General features: G+C 37.7%; 2 protein-coding genes and 2 long non-coding RNA genes across 6 annotated transcripts; 1 reads left to right on the top strand and 3 right to left on the bottom strand.

The window, feature by feature from the left end:
* Positions 1–50: 50 nt before the first annotated feature.
* On the bottom strand, positions 51–2,935 carry LOC129408893 (uncharacterized). The gene is made up of 3 exons (XR_008632137.1): positions 2,705–2,935; positions 1,111–1,332; positions 51–720 (listed from the first exon to the last, which is right to left on the bottom strand). It is a non-coding gene; the product is annotated as an uncharacterized LOC129408893 (long non-coding RNA).
* Positions 2,936–11,277: 8,342 nt separating this feature from the next.
* Positions 11,278–16,911, bottom strand: LOC129408895 (uncharacterized). Of its 2 annotated transcripts, XR_008632140.1 has the most exons (6): positions 16,096–16,911; positions 15,560–15,666; positions 15,377–15,463; positions 14,189–14,320; positions 11,593–11,692; positions 11,278–11,481 (listed from the first exon to the last, which is right to left on the bottom strand). It is a non-coding gene; the product is annotated as an uncharacterized LOC129408895 (long non-coding RNA). The 2 variants fall into 2 exon arrangements; XR_008632139.1 differs by having other exon boundaries at positions 11,278–11,692.
* tor1 (torsin family 1) lies at positions 16,732–19,673 on the top strand. 2 transcript variants are annotated; one of them, XM_020921728.2, is made up of 5 exons: positions 16,732–17,222; positions 17,934–18,199; positions 18,268–18,443; positions 18,598–18,725; positions 18,802–19,673. In XM_020921728.2, the coding sequence occupies exons 1-5, from the start codon at positions 17,024–17,026 to the stop codon at positions 19,044–19,046; spliced, it is 1,014 nt and encodes a 337-aa protein (XP_020777387.2). In that variant the 5' UTR covers positions 16,732–17,023; the 3' UTR covers positions 19,047–19,673. The 2 variants fall into 2 exon arrangements, with proteins under 2 accessions (XP_020777387.2, XP_020777388.2); XM_020921729.2 differs by lacking the exon at positions 16,732–17,222 and adding an exon at positions 17,402–17,757.
* Positions 19,674–19,976: 303 nt separating this feature from the next.
* On the bottom strand, positions 19,977–22,677 carry nsa2 (NSA2 ribosome biogenesis homolog (S. cerevisiae)). Its single transcript, XM_020921730.2, has 6 exons — positions 22,516–22,677; positions 21,141–21,328; positions 20,899–21,049; positions 20,648–20,827; positions 20,378–20,570; positions 19,977–20,215 (listed from the first exon to the last, which is right to left on the bottom strand). Exons 1-6 carry the CDS (start codon positions 22,516–22,518, stop codon positions 20,148–20,150), a joined length of 783 nt encoding a protein of 260 aa, XP_020777389.1. The 5' UTR covers positions 22,519–22,677; the 3' UTR covers positions 19,977–20,147.
* Positions 22,678–22,733: the final 56 nt, after the last annotated feature.

Raw genomic sequence — 22,733 nt, 5'->3', positions numbered from 1 at the left:
AAAGCAACTCACTTCCAAGAGTGTGTCAGCAAAGAAAGATTGTAGCCGGTCTGAACTAAGAACTGTCTGAACTATGTGAATGCACCCCAATCAGAGAATTGTATCAAAACATAAACAAAAACTATGAGACAACATGACTCAAAATCCTACTCATAAAGACCAAATTACATCCCTTATAAATCTTGGGGCTTCAGCATTGAATTGCAAAACAATGACACTGTGATGTTTTATGGTTTGGCAAGAGATGAAAAAGTATGGGAATGTTTGGGGGGTGATCAGACCTGAGAACATGTAAAGTGTGGAGGGAGATGTAGTCCAAAATAAACACAACAGCGGTCTCTGTGGGCAGGCTGTTCATTTCCCGTACTTATACAAAATACTTGAGATCAACAGTAGATTTCACCCAAAAAATGTGCCACCAAGACCCAGTTCTGTACAAGCTGTTTATTTAAGGCTGCTTTTCTAATACTTATTCACCCTTTAATCAAATAAACATCCCACAACAGCCCGATTACATGACATTACTGGCTCGTTACCTATGATAATCACTTTTCTGATGCTATTTAAGAGTACTATCTAGACAGTACTCACTTGTATGTGCTACACAGCCGATGCCCGCTACACAAGGTGATATATGGTTTGTGCACCGCTTGGGCATAGGACTGGGTTGCCATGACGATTCTGTGGCTGTGAAGAGAGGATTGGCCACATACCCTCCTCCTGAAAAAGTTCATATTAATTAAATATTAGAAAAAAACTTTAAGGCGTAAGAAATTGAAAATAGCTAAATGGTGATGAGTTTAACAATGACTCAGATTTGCCATAAAATAAATGGCTTCTAGTTACTCTTCCATGTAACCAAATACTTAAATTCACAGTAGAATATATACTACTGCTTGTCAGTATGTTACCCAGTGCCTGTCTAGTAACAAAAGATGGACACTAATACATTTCTGACAATGTGTTTTATGTCTAACAAAGTGATAAACAGGAAAAGGTTAAGAGAGACCAGACTCAAATGTTTCTTTCTTTGTTAGACGTCAACTAAAACAAACTGTATTGACCGAATAAGGGAGCGTGATAAACACAGGAAGTACTATATTAGCGTACCCGTGGTGAGTGTGGAGCTGGGGAGTGCCCATCACATGAAAGATGAAGAGGGAGGAGTGGAAGAGAAGCACTTGGTTCATAGTCTCTTTCTTTTCCCACGTTCTTGGACCCTTTAAGTTGTAAGTGGCAGCCAGGAGGACAGCAGGATTAAAGGAAAGCTTGTGGACTGTGGCCAAAGTCCCTCACTGTGAATATATCAGTGAAGAGGACAGCCCCAGCTACCTGCAAAAAGATCATAATTATAATGTATGTTAACAACTAATACAGTGAGGAAGTGAACATAATGCCTTAATGTGCCTTCAAGCAAGTCATAGTAGAAATGGTTTTACTTATATAATCAACATGCAGAACTCTCCAAAACACTGGGTCACTGTAGAAGAAGCAGCTGGTATAAGGGCACATGAGGTGAGGAAGAATGCAGAATGTAGCGTCTTAGCTCAGAGGAGGTGGTCCTAATATCACTCCTAGACTAAAGAACTAAAAACCTCTGGCATTTGCATGTCACAAATTAACTTTAGCTATGTGATTAGTCACATCTTGTTGCACTGTTTAGTCTTAAGGAGCCAGTAGAGTAGGCTATTTCAGTTCACATAATTTTGTATAGAGCTAGAATAGCTAAAATGAATGTAAACTTAAAAGAATTTGCTTCACACCGAAACAAGCCTAACACAATTAAAAAGGGCATGGTAGGGCATGGTAAATTGCACACACATTTAGCTAAAAGTGTAATTAAACTACAGTTCATATTCTAACTTGAGTGTGAGTAAAATGAATTGATTAGACTGAGTGGGTTGCATGCACTGCATCCTGAAATGACATAATGCTGTTTCCTGAAATGGCCACATGAGGACGCTGTTTTGCGCCACAACACAGGGATGACGCGTTATCGTTTTTTAATCACAACAGTTGCATTCACACCAATCTGATGGTAACTAGTTTCTGCACACACATGCTACGAGGCCTACTGTAGATCTGGATCCAAAAACAAGTTCCGCAAACAATGTCACAAACAGCGAAAGTCAACGTGCATTCTGTGCGCGCTCAATCCAATGCGAGCGAATGCATGCAAACGATCACAAACCGTACAGTGAAGTTGAGTTTAACGTCCCGAATAAAGTCCTACAGACTACGGCAGGGTGTAGGGGACACTCGTAACAGTTAAGCTAGTCCTTTTAAGTTCCGCCAAAAACACGAAGTCCTCTGTAGTGTTGATGTTGCTTAGACTGACAGAGCGCATGGGGGGTGATAGGACCTCCTCCCTCTCGTGTATCTGGGGTCCCGCTGCTCACCCTGTCTGATGATGGGGGACCCTCTGTGACGTCAGACCGGCTCCAGACCACAAGAGCTTCTCTTGTTTCATTCATAAATCTACTGAATTGCAGTCAGTCACTAGCGCAGCTGACTCACTAGTACTTGTTAGGCTACATGAGGAAGCTTAATGGTAATTGGCTGGAAAATTTGGTCTGGATATTTTAATAGCCACTTTTACTTGTGAAAGATGAAGAAAAAAAACATGTAGCATATAATGCCAAACCAACATTTATACGTGTAATTCAATAATATTAAAATCAAGTACAACATGAGTTCCACTTACCGGTTGAAAAAGTGCGCGTCAGGTGTACGCGCGCGCTCAGGGGCAGCCAAGCGCGCAGGCCGCTGGGGCAATCTTGAGGAAGACTCCAACATGGTGTCAAATTATTTTAAACCTGGCTTTTGCCGTTTCTCTAAGGCCTTGCTGTTAATTTTCTGTGCTTCTGTGAGTCGAGTGGCGACAAATGAAATGTCTTTGGGCGTTTTTCAGTTGCTTTTTATGCTGGGCTTCCTGTGGAACGCAGGATTTGGACGGACAATCCCAATCCGGATATCCTGTGAGTGTTCGACGCTGATAAAACCATTCCCTTGTACAAACACTCCATCCTGCTTAGAACTCTTAGCAAATTTGATTTTTAGAGCATTTTTCTATGCAACATGTGCGTTATAGTCTATGGAGAGAGGCATGTTATCTTCTACCCTATAACTGCTATGGCTGGTCAAAAGGAATCTGGTGTATTGGAAGCCTTCAGTGATAGCTCTACATCATATAAAATAATTCAGTTTTCTGGATGTACAAGTGACTACTTTTGTGTTTTGTGGTGCAGTTAGGTGACTGAAGGCTTTGAGGGTGATGATAACAGTAGCAGTAATGGTGTAAAATATACTCCTTTCCACAAAATTAATAGTAATCTTAACATGCATAATGTAACTTTTCTGGTGGCGGTATGCCACCTGTTTGCTTCCATGTTGTTAGTCTGGATAGTATGACTTTAAACACATTGCACCAGGTAACAAGCCCCCAACTAGAAAAGTTGTGCTGTTCTCTGTACTCCATGCGGCTTCTTTTAGTAAACTCAATAATCTGAAACTAATCTTTCCACCAGTCATGCATAACATGGCCATCTAGGTCAGTATGCTTTGTCTTGCACTCTTCTCAGCCCAAGTTTTATATCCTAATGGAAGTAATAACAGAGTTTTCAGATATTTCTGTTATGCAAAATAGGCTGATGCCCTTCACACTGTTTACAGAATAATGCTGAATATTAAGTAGAAGGTGCACTTGAGGAGAGATTATATTTAGCCTTTTTGTTCTACAAAAATAATCTTCTATAGTTGCTACACAAAAACACAGCTCATAAAACTATTTTTCCTGTGATAACAAAGAGACTACGTGCAGAGGAACCATGGGAACCATGAATGGGGGATGCAGATGATTATTCTCACTTAGTGGCCCCTTAAAATACAGCATCTACAGTGAGATTGAAGTTATTTGTGAATGTGACATTATGCATGTTGTACAGATGGAAGAGGGAGGGTATGTCTTTAAAGGAACTCTCATTCTTTGAAATCAGGACTTGGCCGTCACAAGCAGATTTGAGTGTCCGTGTTCCAGGTTTGCCCAGAGAAGTTGTGGGAGGCAAAAGTGAAGCAGAGCGGCACTTCCTCTTCAGGAGGAAACAGGAAAAGACTGGAAGAGAAAGATTCTGGAGTCTGCACCCTCGGAACAATAAAAATCTCACTCTGACAGGAAGCGGACCTGCGTCAAAGGGACCTGACAGATTTTGGTAAAGGGCAGTAGCAGTGACCCCGGTGGGGCATTAAAAGGAGGACGTCTGTGCCACTTCATGTGGTCAAACTTTCTGATTCATGAACCCTTGAAAGATAGAAACTGTTTTACCAAATAATCCCTGTGTAAAATTGTTATGCTGAGGCTCACTGGAGAAGGCCTACTTTATACACTGAACAGACAGTTCCAGTTTTTTTATGTTATTGTTTTTTTCACAACTTGGATTTTTGTAACAATTTCACAATTTCAGGCCTTTTTCCCCCCTTTGTTTAAAGCTAAACAACATTGTAACCACATATGTGTCATAGGCACTTTCCAAGCCAACAGTAAATAGCTCAAAACAAAACAAGATGCAAAACAGATACACTGCAAAACAATTGCCAAAATTGACCAAATTAATGTATTAGAAACATTTTAGGTTGAAATGTGATCAGTTCCAATTCCAAAGAATATATCAAAACCATAAGCATGCTATAACTAAAGTACACTGATTTAAATCATAATAGTATTGCTGAAAAGTGAATTGAAAAATACACACAGTATATTGTGTGAGCTTTTCTGATTCACATATATGTGGAGTGTAACATTGCTATAGGAAGCACTGAGCAGCCAGGCAGGACATCCTGTTGTTTCCTCCTCACTGTCACTCACTGTCTGAGTCTGAGTTGGACATGCTGAGGCTCCTTTTACTTTGGTCATGCAATAATTGAAAACCGATGCATATTATCAAAACATAATTGACAATATACATTACTGAAGTGCTTTCTTCTCATGTTTTTGTGAAGTTATTTGTGTTAGCAAGTATGGAGAGATTGCAATGTCCTACCCAGGTCTTTCTATGCTATGTTTTAGTATATTTTGTATTTTTGCATCCCAACAATGCCAGAATTCACTTCCCATTGGTTCAAATCAAAGTTAAAAAATAAAAAAAAATAGTAGGTACAATTACATATCTAGAAAAATTAGATAATAGGGAGATAACCTAATACTTAGATCTAATTATTGGTGTGTTTTTACATGCACATCTAAAATCTGATCATTCCAAACACGTGTCTGGTGATCTACAGATTTTTACAGCAGTAATTTTACAATTCTAATAGTAAAAGTTCTCCTTCTTCTACTCAGAATGTAGAAGGGACTGGCTGATCAGGCAATCTTTAAAGAAGGAACTAATAATTAGCCATAAAAGTTACTTATTCAACCCTCTTCAGCTCAAATATTACCTTATTACATTAAAATAACAAAAATCTCCCACTTTTGTCAAAGAAATTTTACACAATAAATATTAAGACCCAAAATATATTGCATGCATATACGTGCATTTCAATATTCTGGCCACTCCAGACAATGGATAATGATCAGATTTTTGTTGTGCATGTGAATCTAAGCCAGGGTTGTTTTAACTGATATCCTGCATCATATTTGATTTTCTTTAAAAAAAAAACAACAAAAAAAAAACATTTTGATCTATTCATAATAAGTGTAGTGTTAAATATTTAAAAAAAAATCTTAAGTCAGCACTAATACACAGAAACAAAAGGCTAACAGGGTGTAACAAACATCCAGACAGACATCAACTGATAAGATTTTCAAACACAATTTAGGAACGAGAACACCCAGTGCCTGTCCCACAAAACTGGGCTACATATGTCCCATTCCTATATATATCAAGTTATGTTATCACAAGGATAATCTCATTTTAATAACATTGTGAAATTACAGGTGCAAGGCCGCAAACATTAACATTTGTTTCAACTTAAAATGCAGTTAAAGCATTTTCTGTCACTATATTTTACAGTTACATTATAATAATACAGTTAATATAACCATGCATATTTCTTGCTGCTGTCAAAATAACAGTGTGACTTGATATAAGACACCAAGGATCCCAGACAGCAGCCCTTAGAAACTTCACCCACCTTAGTATAGTCACTTGATCCTTGTTGATGTGGTATAAAGATGTTTCTGTTTATGCCCAGACATACAGCTAAATCTGAACATGCCATGCAGCTACACAATAAATGTAACAACAGTGCAAATAGTTTTGCTCTGTTTAGTTAGAAAGCCACAAAATACCAAGAGGGTGCCGTTACTTTCTCCTGAGGTCTTAATGATGGGTTCATTAAAAAAGTATCTTGCCGGGTAACTCAGTGCAGATGTTCTACTGTATGAGAAAGAAAGAAAAAAAATTCTGGAAGAAATTTTGTTCAACCACAACTGCAGAAGCCCTGTACAGTAATCTCAACATTACAGCCATTTGATCTTGAGACAGTCTTTGATTTTTTCCCCACAAAATCTCAAACTTCACCACCCTTGACAGTTTAATGTAGATATTAAGCACTGTTGTTTAATACGGAGGTGTTTTTAGATGTAGTTTGTTTGGGAAAAATCTGACTCAAGCACAGTTGCCAATCATATGAGAGTAGACAGTATTTCAGAATCCCTACCTCTTTACCACAGATAAGCACAGCCGTGCACACGCTAACTGTGACTCTTTCAGAAGCACAATGCACGTGCATTTTACCTGTCCCATGTAACACACATTTTATATTCAGGGATGCATTCAGACAATATTTCTGTTGCACGCTACAGCAGCAGCGCTTGTTTGACCATTGTGACAAGATCTTTGGTTGTATAACGACACACACAGAAAGTGCAGGCACGGGATGTGAGCAGGGTGTGGTGTTACCTCTCACTCATGATCCCAAAAACTCACAGACAAATAGCATGCACAAATGGATGGATTTAACAACAGAGCAAATGACCATATGCATGTATGGTCTATGTTATAAGCAGAGTTTCAAATCCTTATTTTGGTTTAATTTAATGAACTTGTTTTGCATTCCTTCACCTCCTGACAGGAACTACATTCCAGGTCTTGAAAATAGCGGCTGAAACAAAGACAGGAAGTGATGTGAGACCACTTCCCCTCCAGTCCCCTCAGAATTATCTCAATCCTGCAGACTGGCCCTACACTCCTCCCGCTCAACCACCACTTACATGAATACTCTTAAAGACTCCTACATGAAGTATATAGCGCTATAGTGCACATTGTAACAAAGGCAACAGCCCTTTTTATTCAAACATATTATTTAACTTAACCTCTAACAGAGATCATTAAGCAATATTCAACTTCAAGACCAGCCTGGTTGTCATTAGAAAGCAGTTGGACTCACCTCTAAACTCACAAATGTAGAAGCGTTGTCAATGAAAAGTGGAGGATACATCTAACGCATTTGTCAGTGTTTTTTTTTTTTTTCTTGATGTAATGAAAACCTGGTGTGACCCTTGACCTCAGATTCATATGGCATAGTGCTGCAGAGAATTAAGTTGGGCAAAAACAACATCTTTGTCAGAACTCAAAGTGGATTGTGCATGACTTGTTTACTTCTTGCAACGCTTTACTTTACCTCAAATGTTTACTCAGTCATGATTCATTTCAGTATGACAAAGGTAGAAATGAGTTGGGTTAAGAATATGCAAGTCTCTGCAGATTCCAAAATGACAAATAAAACCATCATATATATATATATATATATATATATATATATATATATATATATATATATATATATATATATATATATATATATATATATATATATATATATATATATATATATATATATATATATATATATATAAAATCCTTACTTCTGTACATAGATTCTAAACACTGAACCACTTAAAGGGGAGTAGTAGTTGGGTGACAGGAAGGTTCATTCAGCTCAATCTCCCGAAGCAGATCTTCCGTTTCCATGTGTTAGCATTACAAAAATATATGACTCACAAAGCAGGCCGATAAAACAGTGGATGAACAAGATTGGAGGGGCTAAGGTATATGCCACTAAGCCATGGCATAAAGAATCACAAATCACTGGTTTGTCAAAGATGGAGGTCTGTTTATTCTGTGGAGAATAAATACACTTTGTTGTCATTTCGCCAAAAGCTGCAAATTTGGTGGTGGAAAAAAATATTTCATGGTTAAAGCTTAAAGACCCCTGCCACTATAGAAACCATTCCTGAAATTCTTAGAAATAATATTTCACTTCTACACATCCACTTAACTGCACAATACTGCATATTCGTTTAGGGTGGCTAACAGCTTAGAGAGGCTTGTTAACTGTGTCAGGTTCAATGATTCATTATGATGCATTTGGTCACTGAGTTAGTGATGTACAGGTTGTTAATGTGAGGCACTAAACTGTACACCCCCAAAGAAGCCTGGTTAGGTTCCCTTTTAACAAGTCTCCACAGGCTCATCTATCCTCTCTAAGAGCCTGTCAGTCTATGCTCAGGGAAAAGCCACATTGAGGCTATAACAAAACATAAGTTATTTATTTGTCATTATACAAATTGTATTATAAAGTTACAGCTTTGGCCTTGTTAGCAATTATAAGCCAAACTTCAACATTCTAGTTTAGTACCACCCTTGCTTGAATTGTGCTGACCATTGCATTTCTAAACCAGTTCAGGTCTGACCACTGTTCATTTAACAAATTTAAAATTGAAACATTTTTAAAATAAGTTTTTCTCCAGTGGGTTTTATTCAAAACTGGATTGAATGGCCAGTAGAATGAAATTCTACTATAATATTTCAAATAATAAACTTGATGTAATAGTTTTCATTTCATCTCCAGAGAAACATACATTCAGCAGGGAATAAAATAAGACTTATACCATGGGGGATGGCTGTTTTAAACATCGCAGGTCCAGATGCTTTCAAAGCTGTTTGCTTATTGATCACATTCTCCAGGAGCAGCTCTTATCAGCCTCCCACTCCAGTGACCGTCTGCACTGAATTACTCTCTCCTTTCAATCAGTGCTATATCTGTGTTTGAGCTGTCATGGACCATAGAATGAGGAGGTAATAAAACCTGACGATACACTAAAACCTGCTTGAAGCATTGAACAAGATAATTTAGGATTATTTTTAATGGGCTATATTTTTAACCTTTATTTTTAAAGGTCTGGTGAAAAATGTTGCAATTGCATTAATATTTGCTTTGGTTCCTCTACCAATAAAAAACATATAGGTCCAGTCTAGGGGCAGGATTCCCCCATACAATGCGTGGGACCGTTCCAGATACCTAAAAATAAAAGTTAGCATGCGATAGGGCTAGGGTCCAAAATATTTTTCCACTAATTATTTTATGCATGGGAAATTCTTTCTCTCTGTCAACATTTTTATGGCTTGTTTTAACTAGGATATACTGAGGATTGATCCATTTGAAGCAGCTTTGCATAGCAGCAGATCAAGCATAAAATTGTGTATTGGTGTAATATAATTCATAAATATCTACTGTTTACTATCCAGTCACCTGCAGAGTCTTCCTCCTTTCATTTATTTTGGATTTCCTTGTTTCATCATTCACTTGGTTGGCAGGTCAAACCCCCTTTAACAGCAGGGGTCAACAGATGGTGGATCTATCCATTATGGTCCTGTCCTGCATGAGTAAATGCTTAAGTTAAGTTTGCTAGGATGGACAAAGGAAAGGTGTTCTTTTTGTAAAGGATGGAGAACTAGTAAAACAAGAACAGGGTTATTGCTCACATGACAGAAGACCACACACATTCTGTAAATAGAGGGACAAGCAGGTCAGCAGAGATGCGTTTGTTTTTGCAAATCTTTTCTTTACTGTCATCACTCCTCACAATAAAATGATCTTACTTTCTACAGGTGCATATTCACCAATGTTCAATTTCATATTTCTTTGACAATGTGATTGCCCATTCCAAACTGTCTTTTCAAATTTACTACCATTTATAAAAGAAAGGGACAATTATCTCTCATAAATTTGCCACTATTAATGATGCATTTTTAAAATTACTTTCTTGATGTTTATGAAATAAACATGGTCCCCCTTGTAGCTCGACCGTGGAAAATAATGTGTTTTTTATTTTCATTGATATAAAGATTTTGGATTCACAACAATGCTGGCCTTATTAAATTTATAACCAGTGATGGAAAGAATACTTTATAAATATATTGAGTTACAGAATACTTGTATATTTTATTTAATGTATTATGATACATGGTCCAATCAGAGTATTGTATTCTGGATTCTTAAAATACTGTTACATCGAGTTGCATTTAAATTATAGTGTAAAAATGAGCATAGGATAAAAAACAGCTTTATGTTTGTTTCTCTGTTGCATTTCCTATCACTCACTGGAGAAGGAAAAATCACACATGCCTTCACCACAAAAGCTCTGTTGTCTATTTTTCTCACTCATTATGTAGTTTGAAGCATAAATAACAGAATACAGTCACTCAAAATTTGTATTCAGCATAGGTATTCTCGATACATATATTCAATTACTTCCCAACACTGTTTAGAATCCTGATACTGAGTTGTGGAGGACCTTCCCTGTTCTCCATCAGTTTTGTCTGATGTGTGCAGGTCAGTTGTGGGGACAATGACCACCTGAAAGAGGAAGACCACAGCGGTTGTAGCGGTATGAAATCATTTCCTGCTTTAGTCTGAATATAGTAATGATTGGGAACAAAGGGGATGTTATGGCCAACTACAGGGGCTCCACACACAATGGGGAACAGCCCTGCATGTTTAGGAGATGACGACAGGCATTGTACCTTTTCAATCACCTATGGTCTTTCAGTTATCTAAATGCTCTATGTAGCATGCCATGAGATAAGGAAATAACCTTTTTGGACAACGCAATGCATGTAAACAAATAATTTGTTATTGTACTCTACATCCAAGGTCTTTTCCCAAACTTGTCACTCGGTCACACATAGTTCAAAATCCAAGGTTTAACATTTCATTTTACTGCAATTGCAATTTTGCTTTAAGTGCTGAATTGTTAACTACAGTGAGCTAAACCTTTAGACATTTAAGGCACAGTATGTAAGTTTCCTAGAGGTGGCACATCATCTGCATGATTCCCTGGAAATGAAAAATGTAAATCATACTTTGAAACGGTCTCGATGGAAATGGGCAGATAGATCAGACCGGAAGAGTCAGATCTGTGGAGATCTACGCGCACTTCACCAAGCGGGCAGTTTTTCAGTGCAAATAAAGAAAACCAAGCTTTTATTTATTTTATTGACCAAAAAAGTTACATACTCATGGCTTTAAGTCAGCAGGTGTTGATCCAATTGAAAACAGACCTGTTTAAAGTTACAATAATAGTGTCTAGCACCGATCATGCATAAACATGAAATTCTCATGTTAATTCACTGGCCAATTGTTTCCATTCCATCGCCTCATGCCCAGGCACAGCGCTGAAAAGTTATTTCCCAGTGCCATCTAGTGGTAAAAACGTGGGGAAAAGTCTTTATTTGTGTTTTAAATAGCCTAATAATGGCTAAATTGAATGAGGCTAAAATGGGCTTTACGCCTACGCTAAGGCCTACGTACATGTGTCAGGCGTCCCAGGCAATGACGGACGTTTCTTTACTGGTCAGCAGAGGCGGCTGGTCTGTAGAGGGCACAAGTGCGCCGTACTCCCTAATTTGACCTAGAATAAAAATAAAAAATATGATAATATAAAAAATAAAATAAAACAAATTAAGGTAGTCGTTATTTTGTATTAGGCTATGTGTTTAATATTTTGTTTGAACGTGTATCTACATAGACGTATTTTTCACGTTAAATGTGCTCATATCACTTTATGAGAGTTATGTGTTTGGCATTTGAGTGCGCTGGGTTGGAGCGACTTAATAGCTGTTATGTTAAAAAGAAAAAAAAAAAAATTGATGTACTGATATTCTATTATTATATTATACATCTTAAACATCTTGTGTAAGTGCACTCAGTACAAAGACTATTAAAAAGTTAACCCTCTCCAGGCAGGTGTTGCAGATTTGCAACAGCTAAATTCCAATTACCTACTTACTCTAAATCCATATTTTATGAGCTATTTTTTACTCAGGAGCCTTTTCTCCCATCCATGCTGATAAACGTGGACGATGCAGACTGTGCAAGAATGGCTACACAAAAACAGCCTGCCAGAAGTGCAAAATACTTTTTTTGTTTACAAAGGATAAAAAAGTCAGGATTGTATATTACTACCCCATATTATAATTTTCCCCAAATATCAGATTTTTCCTGATACTAAAAATTAATTTGAGCCTGAGAGGGTTAAAAAAGATTATCTGAATATCACAACACGTTTAACAAATGACATGACAAAAAAAAAAAACAAGACAGGCTACCAGACAGGTTACCATAGCAATGGGGTCTAGATCAGCTGACCGAGGTAGGACAGGTTTATGACTTTTCAGAAAAAAAATATATATATATATAATTAAATAGCCTATTCCATAAAACAATCAAATGGGCTTTAGTAAAGAAACCCTTCATTCTGTTGTTTTCAACTTATTTAAAATAAGGGACTGAGAGTCAAAAGTGCAATCAAAGGCAATTAAAATTTATTTGAAATTTTAAAAAAAAATAAAAATAAAAATCTGGTCACAGTCATCAAAAAGACACCTGGCTCTGGGTCACTGCTCTGGGCGATGCAGGGTACTTTGTTCTTTGGTTTTTCTCTCTAAAACTCAGTCAAGTCAAAAATTCAAAGGTATAGCACGGTCATCAGGTTTCCCCACATAATTTTGTTTGAGAAACTTTTTTTTCTTTTTAAATTCTACACACATTACACTTTTTATTCAACATTACAATATTTACAGATTTACAGAATAGCTTACAGATGTAGGCCTACTTTTTATTCTAGCAACAGGAGGCATTTTGGTAATGACTGACTAAATCAAACCTATAAATATACCTTTTAACGTGAGTGTGTGAGTATTTTATGGCAGGTCCTGTACCATCCTTATATCCTTTTATAATCCACCTTTTTCAGTGAGCCATCACTTAAAAGACATCCACAGAGTGAAAAAGATTTACTTTCAACGAAAGCATCATTATCATTTGAAACTCATCACATCATCGCTTTATTCATTTCAATCCACTTTGCACATTGCATAAATGTGAATCAGAGCACGGAGTAACTACGCCCCCAGTAGCAGCTTCATTCATCCAACATTTCCAAACGAACAGCAATTTATTATTGCAATAATGATTCCGTAACCACAAACAAGGCTCACCTGGACTCCTACATGCTGTTTGGTGTGCTGATGGTGGTCTGGGCCCCACTGCACTTTTGGCGCGTTTTCCTGAATCCCGCAGGTCCTGCGCTTCCACACCGCCTTTTCTTTCTTTGTTGGCTAAAAAGGGTGCGCTGCCGTGAGAGGTGCTCCCTCTGACATAAAGCAGCGTTTGAAGTGTTATCAAGAGTAACTTTAGTGAAGCTGTCAACATAGAAAACGAGTTGGCTCGGCTCCCCGGTACTAGGTCATCTGGTCACAGGTACCTTACCTGTACAGGTGAGCGCCATTTTTAAAAGAACCCAGCATACATCTGTGCTCACGTGACCCACGCCCACCTGGCAGGAATCACCATGACAGCTATCCCAAGGTATCTCTTTTTTTCATATACAGAAACAGGTAAAAACAATTTATTAAAAAATCTGACGCGTAACACGCCTTCACCTGATGGAAACTGTATTGTGTTGGATAACATTTCCAAATAAAGTGTACCTTAAAATATCTTAAATAACTTATGTTTCAATGTATGGCAAATATTGTATCTGGAAATGTTCCGAAGTACTGTTTGGACTATCCATTAAAATAAAATATATTTTAAAAAATTTATAAATTACACTGTGTTGCTTTAAATAAAGAAATAATGTAAAATACTGTTGTTGTCTGGCCAGGCTCTGATGTTACTTGCATACAGCTGAATAATTTTCATTTTCCAAAACACATTTGCCTTTTCACATTTTATGATATTCTGAAACAAACCCCAATTTCCTTATTAAAGTCACATCATGTCCCACTTCACTTTTGCCTTTATTATTTTAAAGGACAAAAATGTACCAGCACAGTGTGATTTTTTTTTCATGTGGATAGGATTATAAGTGAACAGTGATGGAGAGAGTTGATGTTGGCTGTACCATTGATGTGAAGCACGGACTAGCGGCGTCACTGATGTAAACCCCGTTCTGAGGAACAGAGGCACAAACCAGCATTCTCCCATCAGCCGAGGAGGAGCAGAAGGTGAGGAGGCCGGGCTGACGACACTTCCACTGGGAAAGAGGGAGAGAAACACAGGTATAACATTTACGGAATATATGTCAATTATGGAGAAGATTGGATGTAAACTAATGTTCAGGGATCCAACAGATTTGACTCTGAAATTGCAAGAATAATGTACAGGTCAGATCAAAATAAAATGATCAAAACATTTTAACGTATCAATTTCTTGTCATGATGGTCTCTTCCTGGTTTGTTTTAGTTACTGACAACTATGCCTTCATTTACCATTAAAAGGATAATGGATAAAAGAATAGCAATATTCCCGCATTCATCCATTTTATTCTGGGATTAATTTTATATATTAACTCACCACGTAGTTAACATTCAGTAGTCACCACACATTTTTTTCTGAATGTGATGTTAGGGTGACCAGATTTTCAAAATTCCAAATTGGGACACACCCGGGTTGGGATAGTCGGTATAAATAAAATTGTCAAAAGAGCTTGTAACATTGTGCATTCTCGTGTCAGTCATAATCTGAGGGACTTCTGTCATGTCGTTTGCAAACATGGTTTTCTGTATTTTGGCAAAACAAATAACAATTTATGCTCCTGTTGGCTGGGATCAGATTGGTCAAATATTGTGATAGTCCTGTTTTAGTCCTGGTTTAGACCTGATGTAGTCCTGGTTTAATCTTAGGTTAGTCCTGGTATAGACTTGGGTTAGATCAAATTGGTCAAAAATAGGGACACCTGGGACATTTCTTGTATAAAACTGGGACAAATCACTGCTTTTGTACAAATCTAATGGGACAGGGGACACAGGGCTCAAAACTAGAGCTGTCCCGCGTAAATAGGGACGTCTGGTCACCCTAGTTTACGGGGAAAATGGGACATTTCCAGGACCAGTGGTGTTGGCAGTCACTGTTGAACTCTTTAAGAGTTCACATGAGGAGTGCATGAAACTTTGTGTTCTTATGATAACATCACAACTGGAGGACAGATCCGTATTTGATTCCAGACTCTTCTGCATTAAAACAGGATATAAGAGTGCATGATCATGCAATAGATTTTTAAGTAAACATGATTCATTCAGTTGAAATTCACCTGTTGGTGTCTGAGATCATGGCACACTCTTATGGTTCCTTCATGGCCTCCAGTGAAATCTCAGACAGGATGACAGCTCTCTACCTCCTGTAAAAACACTTCATTATAAAAGGCATCATCAATTGCAATAAGATATTTTATCTATGTTATGTTAGTAAAAATCAGGGGTTCTGAGTTCAGTACCCAGAGGCGAGTGGTGCAGTCAGAGGAGCAGCTCAAGAAGTGTGTCACTGAGGCAGAAGCGAGCGGCTGTGATGGTGTCTGTGTGAGCCGAGTGTCTTCACTGGGACCTGAATGACAAAAACAAATAGACTATATATTACAGAAGTGTCAATGAACGTCTGATTTTGAAGAATTTGCTTAAGGTGTTGACGAAATCCCAGGCCAAAACTATATAGCCTGTATCTTTGTAACTTTAACAACACACTAAATTTCACCTAGCCTTAAAAACCACATCTAGCATACACCTGATCAGAACATCAAATTAAGTAATTACTTATTTTTAACCTTGCCTCATAACTTTTTATCAGACATTTACTTATTTTTAGCAGTGCCTCAAAACATTTATCCAAATTCAGCATTGCATCAAACATTGTAGATATTTACTTATTTTTAGCAGTGCCTCAAAACATTCATCCAAATTCAGCATTGCATCAAACATTGCATCAAAATATTGCATCAGAAAAATCCCCAACATTGCATTTTGTCAGATAACTCACCTATGATGCCTGGACTTGCTCGTAGTAGGAATATATATTAAAGGGAGACTCAACAAAAGATTTGCCTTTGTCTTATTTTTCGGCTTTGTATTAAGATTTTAATGTGCCATTCATGTGGCTGAGACCACAGGCTAGTTGTCGTGCAAAAGTTTGCTTGCTCGAGGGTAACTTAATAACTTCATCTGAATATCAAGAACCTCTCAATGAAACTAGCACCAAAACCTTCACTTTCTCTTCAGCCGATCTGGGTGAGTCCAGCTGAGGCCGGGGAGGGGTTCACAACAGGTGTGTTAAATTTTCTGGACTGGAGTCCGCCACCTGCTGAATAGAGACATTATTACGTTGCATTTGGTGACAAAATACCTTTAAAAACATTGATTCTAACTGAGCGGGCTCGCTTGGCCTTATTTTCTCCATGGAGACTGATGATCTTCTGCCAGAAAAAGTTACTTTAAGGGATTTTTCATTTTATGCCAAATTTACTAAACTAAAAAACGAAAAATACACTACCACAAGTTTATTATGTAAATAAGGCCGTTTAAAGAAAATTAACTGAAACCAGTTTTATTCTTTGTTATTATGGTCCAGTAGCAAAATTGCAATCAGTTATTTTCATCGATTTTAAAATTCGTCGAACGTAAAAATACGTTTCGTAAAAAACACGAAATGCATCTGTATTTTAAACTATTATTTTAAATACGTATATGTCAAACATGTGGAGTAATTTCTAAATGGATTTTTCGAGATTCTCCAGAGCCCGTGCAAAGATAACTTTTATGTCGAAAGCGCCGCTGCTGCCACCTTTGGACTGAGCACGCACTCGCGCGGCACGGCGCTGACGGTCCTTCCGTACAGGAGTCTTGGATACCAGATGTGTGCACGATTTGCCCGAAGTAGACTCCACTAACAAAAATCGAGACGAAAGAAAATGAAGAACAAACGGAAACATGCCGTACTGTTGTGGATGCTGGTGTGCTCTGGCTTGGCAGAAGCTATTGAGCCCATAAGTACCAGCATAGCCGTGGGCATGGCAGCGGCTCTCACTGGTTTTTTGGCCAGCTACCCCAATATTCTCTACTATTTCCATGAATGCTGTCGACCAGAGTGGATTTCTTTCAACAAAACAGGTTTGTTTTCACAAATAAGAGCTGTTGCCAGTACCACCAAGGAGTACTAGGCTGCGTGTTTTATAACTCCCGTGTGACCTTACTTACGCACAGTGAGCTGCGTTATAAAATAAGTTGTTTATTTGGTGTAATCCCTGTTTACAGCCATTTAGACGTAACATTTGTAAAGTGAAATACTCCGACAGCTAAACTAGCCAAACTCAGGTGTGTCACGTGACCGACTGATGTCAGCAATACGGAAGTTTTGCCTTGGCGGTTAGCTTACTTGGTTAGGTTAGCATTAGCTAGCAACTGTAGCGGTATATCGTAATAATATATGTCTGAACAACTTGAGTCCGATGTTACACCTTCACGACGATGAAAATAGAACGTATATATCTACTCTTTTACGGTATTTCGTTTATCAGTGCACACGTAAACGCGTTTGACCCAATCACAACAACATTAGCAGTGGGGATTGGTGCTACACTTGGGTCTATTTTTAAATACTTTCAGGAACATTGCTCTTCTAAATGGATTTCCTTCAATTCTACGGGTAAGAAAGTCACAAACTGACCCATGAAACAAGAAAACTGCTCGTTTTGTATGCAGAGTTAGTTGTTTTAGTAAATGTTGCATCTTTTTGTTTTGCTCTTGTAACTGTGGTTTTATTCATCCATCACACCAATTAGTGCTATTTTTGTTTTGTTTTGTTTTGACGTTATTTTGTAGGTCTTGAGGTGGACCTAGAAAACAAACTGTTTGGTCAGCATATTGCATCGCGAATCATCTCAAAAGCTGTAAATGGGTTCATGAATAACGACAACCCAAAGAAGCCCCTGGTTCTCTCGCTGCACGGATGGACTGGGACGGGAAAGAACTTTGTCAGTAAAATGATTGCAGAAAATATCTACAAGGAGGGAATGCACAGCAGTTTTGTGCACGTTTTCACATCTGAACTGCATTTCCCACACGCCAGTCAAATTGAGATTTACAAGGTGCGCTAAATGGCATTATTTCTATCCAAGTTTGATAAAAGATTAACTCTGATTTGTTTCACCTTTAGTCGCAGCTACAGCAATGGATCAAAGGCAATGTCACCAACTGTGCCCAGTCCATGTTTATTTTTGATGAGATGGATAAAATGCACCCCGGTTTAATTGACAGCATTAAGCCTTACCTGGATTATTATGACAAACTGGATGGAGTGTCCTACCGAAAAGCTATCTTTATCTTTCTCAGGTGTGTAGTTTAATGCGATCTCGATTGTTGGGAATGCAGTTTGTCACTTGGGTTTCCCTGTAATGTGGGAGGTCACCAGTTCATCCCAATAACCCAGTTGATGAAATCAGTCATAATATGAAAACATGACATAATACCTGTTCTCATTTTATAGCAATGCTGGCGGGGAGAGCATAATACAGACAGCCTTAGATTTCTGGAAGGCTGGTCGTGACAGAGAAGAGATTGGGCTTAGTGATGTAGAAACTGCGCTCTCTTTGTCTGTGTTTAATAACAAGAAAAGTAAGTAATCTGGCTTTTATTGTTGTAAATGACAATACTTTTAGATCATACTAACATGATCTTTTTCTTCAACCAGGTGGCCTGTGGCATACAAGTTTGATTGACAAGAACTTGGTGGATTTCTTTGTTCCTTTTCTTCCATTGGAATACAAACACGTGGTTCAGTGCGCCTTGGCAGAGATGGAAGCCAGAGATCTAGAACCAGACATGTCTATCGCAGACCAAGTGGCTAGAGATTTAATTTACTTTCCCAAGTCTGAGAGAGTGTTCTCAGTCACAGGCTGCAAGACAATAATTAGTAAACTGGACTACTATGTGTGAGTGTCTGGGGGATGCCAAAAGTCACTACATGCACTTTTAAATAGGAGAGGCTTTCTGCCACAGCATCACAAGCCAGTGGACACTTCTGTTCATTGTGTTGAGAACAACGGGTTTTTACTGAACCTTTTTCTTAAGTCTTAGAGCTGATGAAAGAGCACAGTGGCTCATTTTACAGGATCTGTATCTGGGTTACAGTTTCTTAAAGTCTTGTAGACAGCCTTGTTTTTACTGTTATACATTTTTGGTTTACTGGAGAAAAAAACCCTGCATTGTTAAAATTTTTAATCTACTGAATAGTTTTTCGCCAACTACTGACTTGTGGTTGTAACAGAAAATTGTTTATCATTTTGTGTAATAATTTAAATGTGATTGGAGATGAATTACATTTTAAAGCTGATATTTTGTGACAAAATTGTTGATTTTAAAACAGTGGTCTGCATTTTACTCTTCTACACTTGTACATTGTCTTTTTGATACAATTGTCATGTATGTAAAATGCTATTGGCCTTTTATACCATTTTATACAAGAGGGGCCTTGAGAAATAAAAACTATTTTGTGGATGTTAATGTGAACAAGAACCTGTGATGTCCACAAATGAAAATAACATTAAAAAAGTTAACTGTAAACGTTTGATTCTTGATTAAATAAGATTTTTACTATATGGCATTTTATCCTATTAAATGGCTTCACATTCTTGGTTAAAAAAAAAACTCCACAGCAGAAGACCCTGAGCTGCCCTGGCTTCAAATTGAGGACCTTCTTGCTGTGAGGAAAGAGCACTAACCACTGTGCAAAGTGAATTCAGTTTACAGTGATAACAGATCAGTCTGACCTCCTGTCAAGAGAATTCTGAGCTGCTACTGCAAAGCTAAGACTAGTATGTTCACATGCTTCTCATGCAAAAAATAGGACATTAAAGATACCACAAATGCCTGTGTGAATAAATTTTAATAAAATATTAATCACATTTAAGTAATTTTGTGTGTTTCAAACTTCCTCTTAAAAAGACCAACAGTTTGTAAACATGAACAGCCAGTCAACCACAAACACCGATTTTATCTCATGAGTTGTTACAGTCTTTGAGGTGGCAATGGTTACGGTTAGACCAGCAGAACTGCATTAATGCAGCCGTCATTCTCAGGGTTATTCGTCACCTGGGCAAATTTACCTAAAAAAATGAAAAGATTACTGAAGCACAATATAACAGAATCAATGAGATTTTATGTCCATAGTATTTATAACAAAATACATGCTTAGACTGTTATTGCGTTATGAAAATGGAAGATTTTCACATTTCTTTTAATATGAACTTGCATGAGAATAAACTCACCCCAGACCACTTTCCCTCCTTGTGTTACTAATCCCAGCTCGCTGACATTAACCTCTATGACTGTTCCTTTTGTGATCACTCCCAGAGATGTGTAGAGAGGAGACGAGGGGTTCTTCTTTACACCAAGAATGGGAAGGCAGAATGTGGCTTTCAGCTCTGGATGTGTAACGTGAGCCTTTTTAAAGCGCAGACCCTACAATGACGAATGAGAGTGTAAATATCAAATATGCTGATTTCTTTTCTGTCGCAGTTAAATATATAAAATCTTACCATAGGTCTAATAAAACGTTCGTATTTTGGTGGTTTACGTGTGAATCCATCACCAACAAAACACACTTTGGTGACCATTCTCTTCCATGCCTTCTTCTGTCTTTTTCCAGTTTTGATGACTTTGAGAACTTCTGTTTCTCCCTGTGCTCGTACTTTGGGCAAAGGCACTTCCCATTTGCCCTAAAAAGGTTTAAAACAACAGTTCAAGTTCACAAAAATGATGAGAAATGATAATAATAGTATGTACTCACAGCTTTTTCTTTTCTTTTCTGTTTGATCATGTTGGAAAGAACTTTAGCACGAGACTGTCCCTCTCTGTCAAGGAGGTAGGCGGGTACAGCACCTTCTGGAGTCTTGTCATCATTTTTCTGCTTTGTCTTCCTCTGTTCATGCATTTTGATGCTAAAAAATATGATGTCAGTCAAGGAAAGATAGGTTAGGTTAATGCCTAGGGAATATATTGATTTTTTTTCTTTCTTTTTTTTTAACATACGTTTTCTTCATCTGGATCTTCTCTGCATGCCTCTGTTTGTGGTACAGTTTGGCCTTCAGACCTATAAGCTTCCTGGCTTTATGGGATCTTTCATGGGCTTCACGGCTCTCCTTCTTTCGTTTCCTCTCATGGTGGTCAAGGCGGTAACCGTGTCGTTTGCGGTGCAACTCAATGTGCTCATTCTGCGGCTGTAAAAAGGAAAATAATTAAGTCACTACACATCTGCATCATCAAAAGCGCTTCTGCCCTGTTTTTCTGTGTTGAGAACAAGCTTTATCATAAATATTACTACTGAACCTTTTTCTTAAGTCTTAGAGTTGAAAGAGCACAGTGGTTCATTTAAAAGGATCTGAATCTGGGGGGGATTTTACTCTTCTACACTTATACATTCTTTATGATACATTTTTCACGCATGTAAAATGTAAAAAGGAAAATAATAATGTACAATTTCAAGCTGTATGTACAAGGGAGATACAACAGCAAACAAACTAAACAGACAGGAATTAAATACACAAAACACAAAAATTTGATTATAACGTTTTGCTGCATTTACTAAAACTAATGAACAAAGGTGGGACCATCAAGTCATTGTTTTGCAAGTCTCAAGTAACTCTCAATTCTTTGACCTCAAGTCCGAGTCAAGTCCCAAGTCAAATACAGGAAAGACCAAGTTGAGTCTCAAGTCACTGGCCCTTAAGTCCCAGTCAAACCCAAGTCGTCTGCTTTGAGCTTCAAGTAATTTAAAATCTTTAAACCAAAATACCAAATATAGCTTAGATTTTTGCAATTTATGACTTTTAAGCTAAATTGTACTTAAAAATTATATTTATATATTGCTGTAGTATATTTGATGATACCATCTCACAGTACTTCAGTTCCATCCAAAGTAACAAACAGAAGTGGAATTTTTTTAGGAGAAGCATCAAGTCTTCTTAAGTAACAGACCTCAAGTTCGAGTCAAGTTCCCAGTAATAGACTCTCAGGTCCAAGTCGAGTCCAAAGTCTTAGACCATTTTATCAAGTCAAGTCTCAAGTCCTAAAAATAGTGACTCAAGTCTGACTCGAGTCCAAGTTACGACTTGCAAGTCCCCACATCTGCTAATGAAGATAATAAGACTACGTTTTATGACATGGATCATACCCAAGTAACAATAGGAGTAACAAGGATAAAAAAAAAAAAAACTTCAATATCTAATAATAATTGTTTTGCCAGTTATTTGCAACCCACGGCATGAAGTGTCAATGTAAACAAGAAAGTTAGCACATTCAACAAATCACACAAAACGCAGCACGTGAGCCACGCTAAAAGCAAGATGCTAACAACTTTAAACCGTTCCAGTTGTTGTATATGTAAATAAAACAGTAAAAATCTCACCATTTTGTCTTTAACTTGATATTACACGTTTTTCTTGTCTGTTTTTTTTGGTTGCACTGGTGGATAAAGGCGTAGTTTTATGAATTTTCGTAGGGGCTTGGGCTATTCAGATGTTTTTTTTCCAAGGCCAACACTTTAGAGGAAGTACGTCATTGCAGGGAAGGAAGTTCCTCTGTAATATATAAATAATATAGAAATACCATGAAAAATAATGATTA

Source organism: Boleophthalmus pectinirostris, unplaced genomic scaffold (genome assembly GCF_026225935.1).
Source record: "Boleophthalmus pectinirostris isolate CB_2022bp ecotype Guang Dong unplaced genomic scaffold, ASM2622593v1 HiC_scaffold_18, whole genome shotgun sequence".
In the NCBI taxonomy this organism is placed as follows: Eukaryota; Metazoa; Chordata; class Actinopteri; order Gobiiformes; family Gobiidae; genus Boleophthalmus; species Boleophthalmus pectinirostris.
Note: the sequence above shows the minus strand (reverse complement) of the source record. Positions and strands in the feature narration are given on the sequence as shown.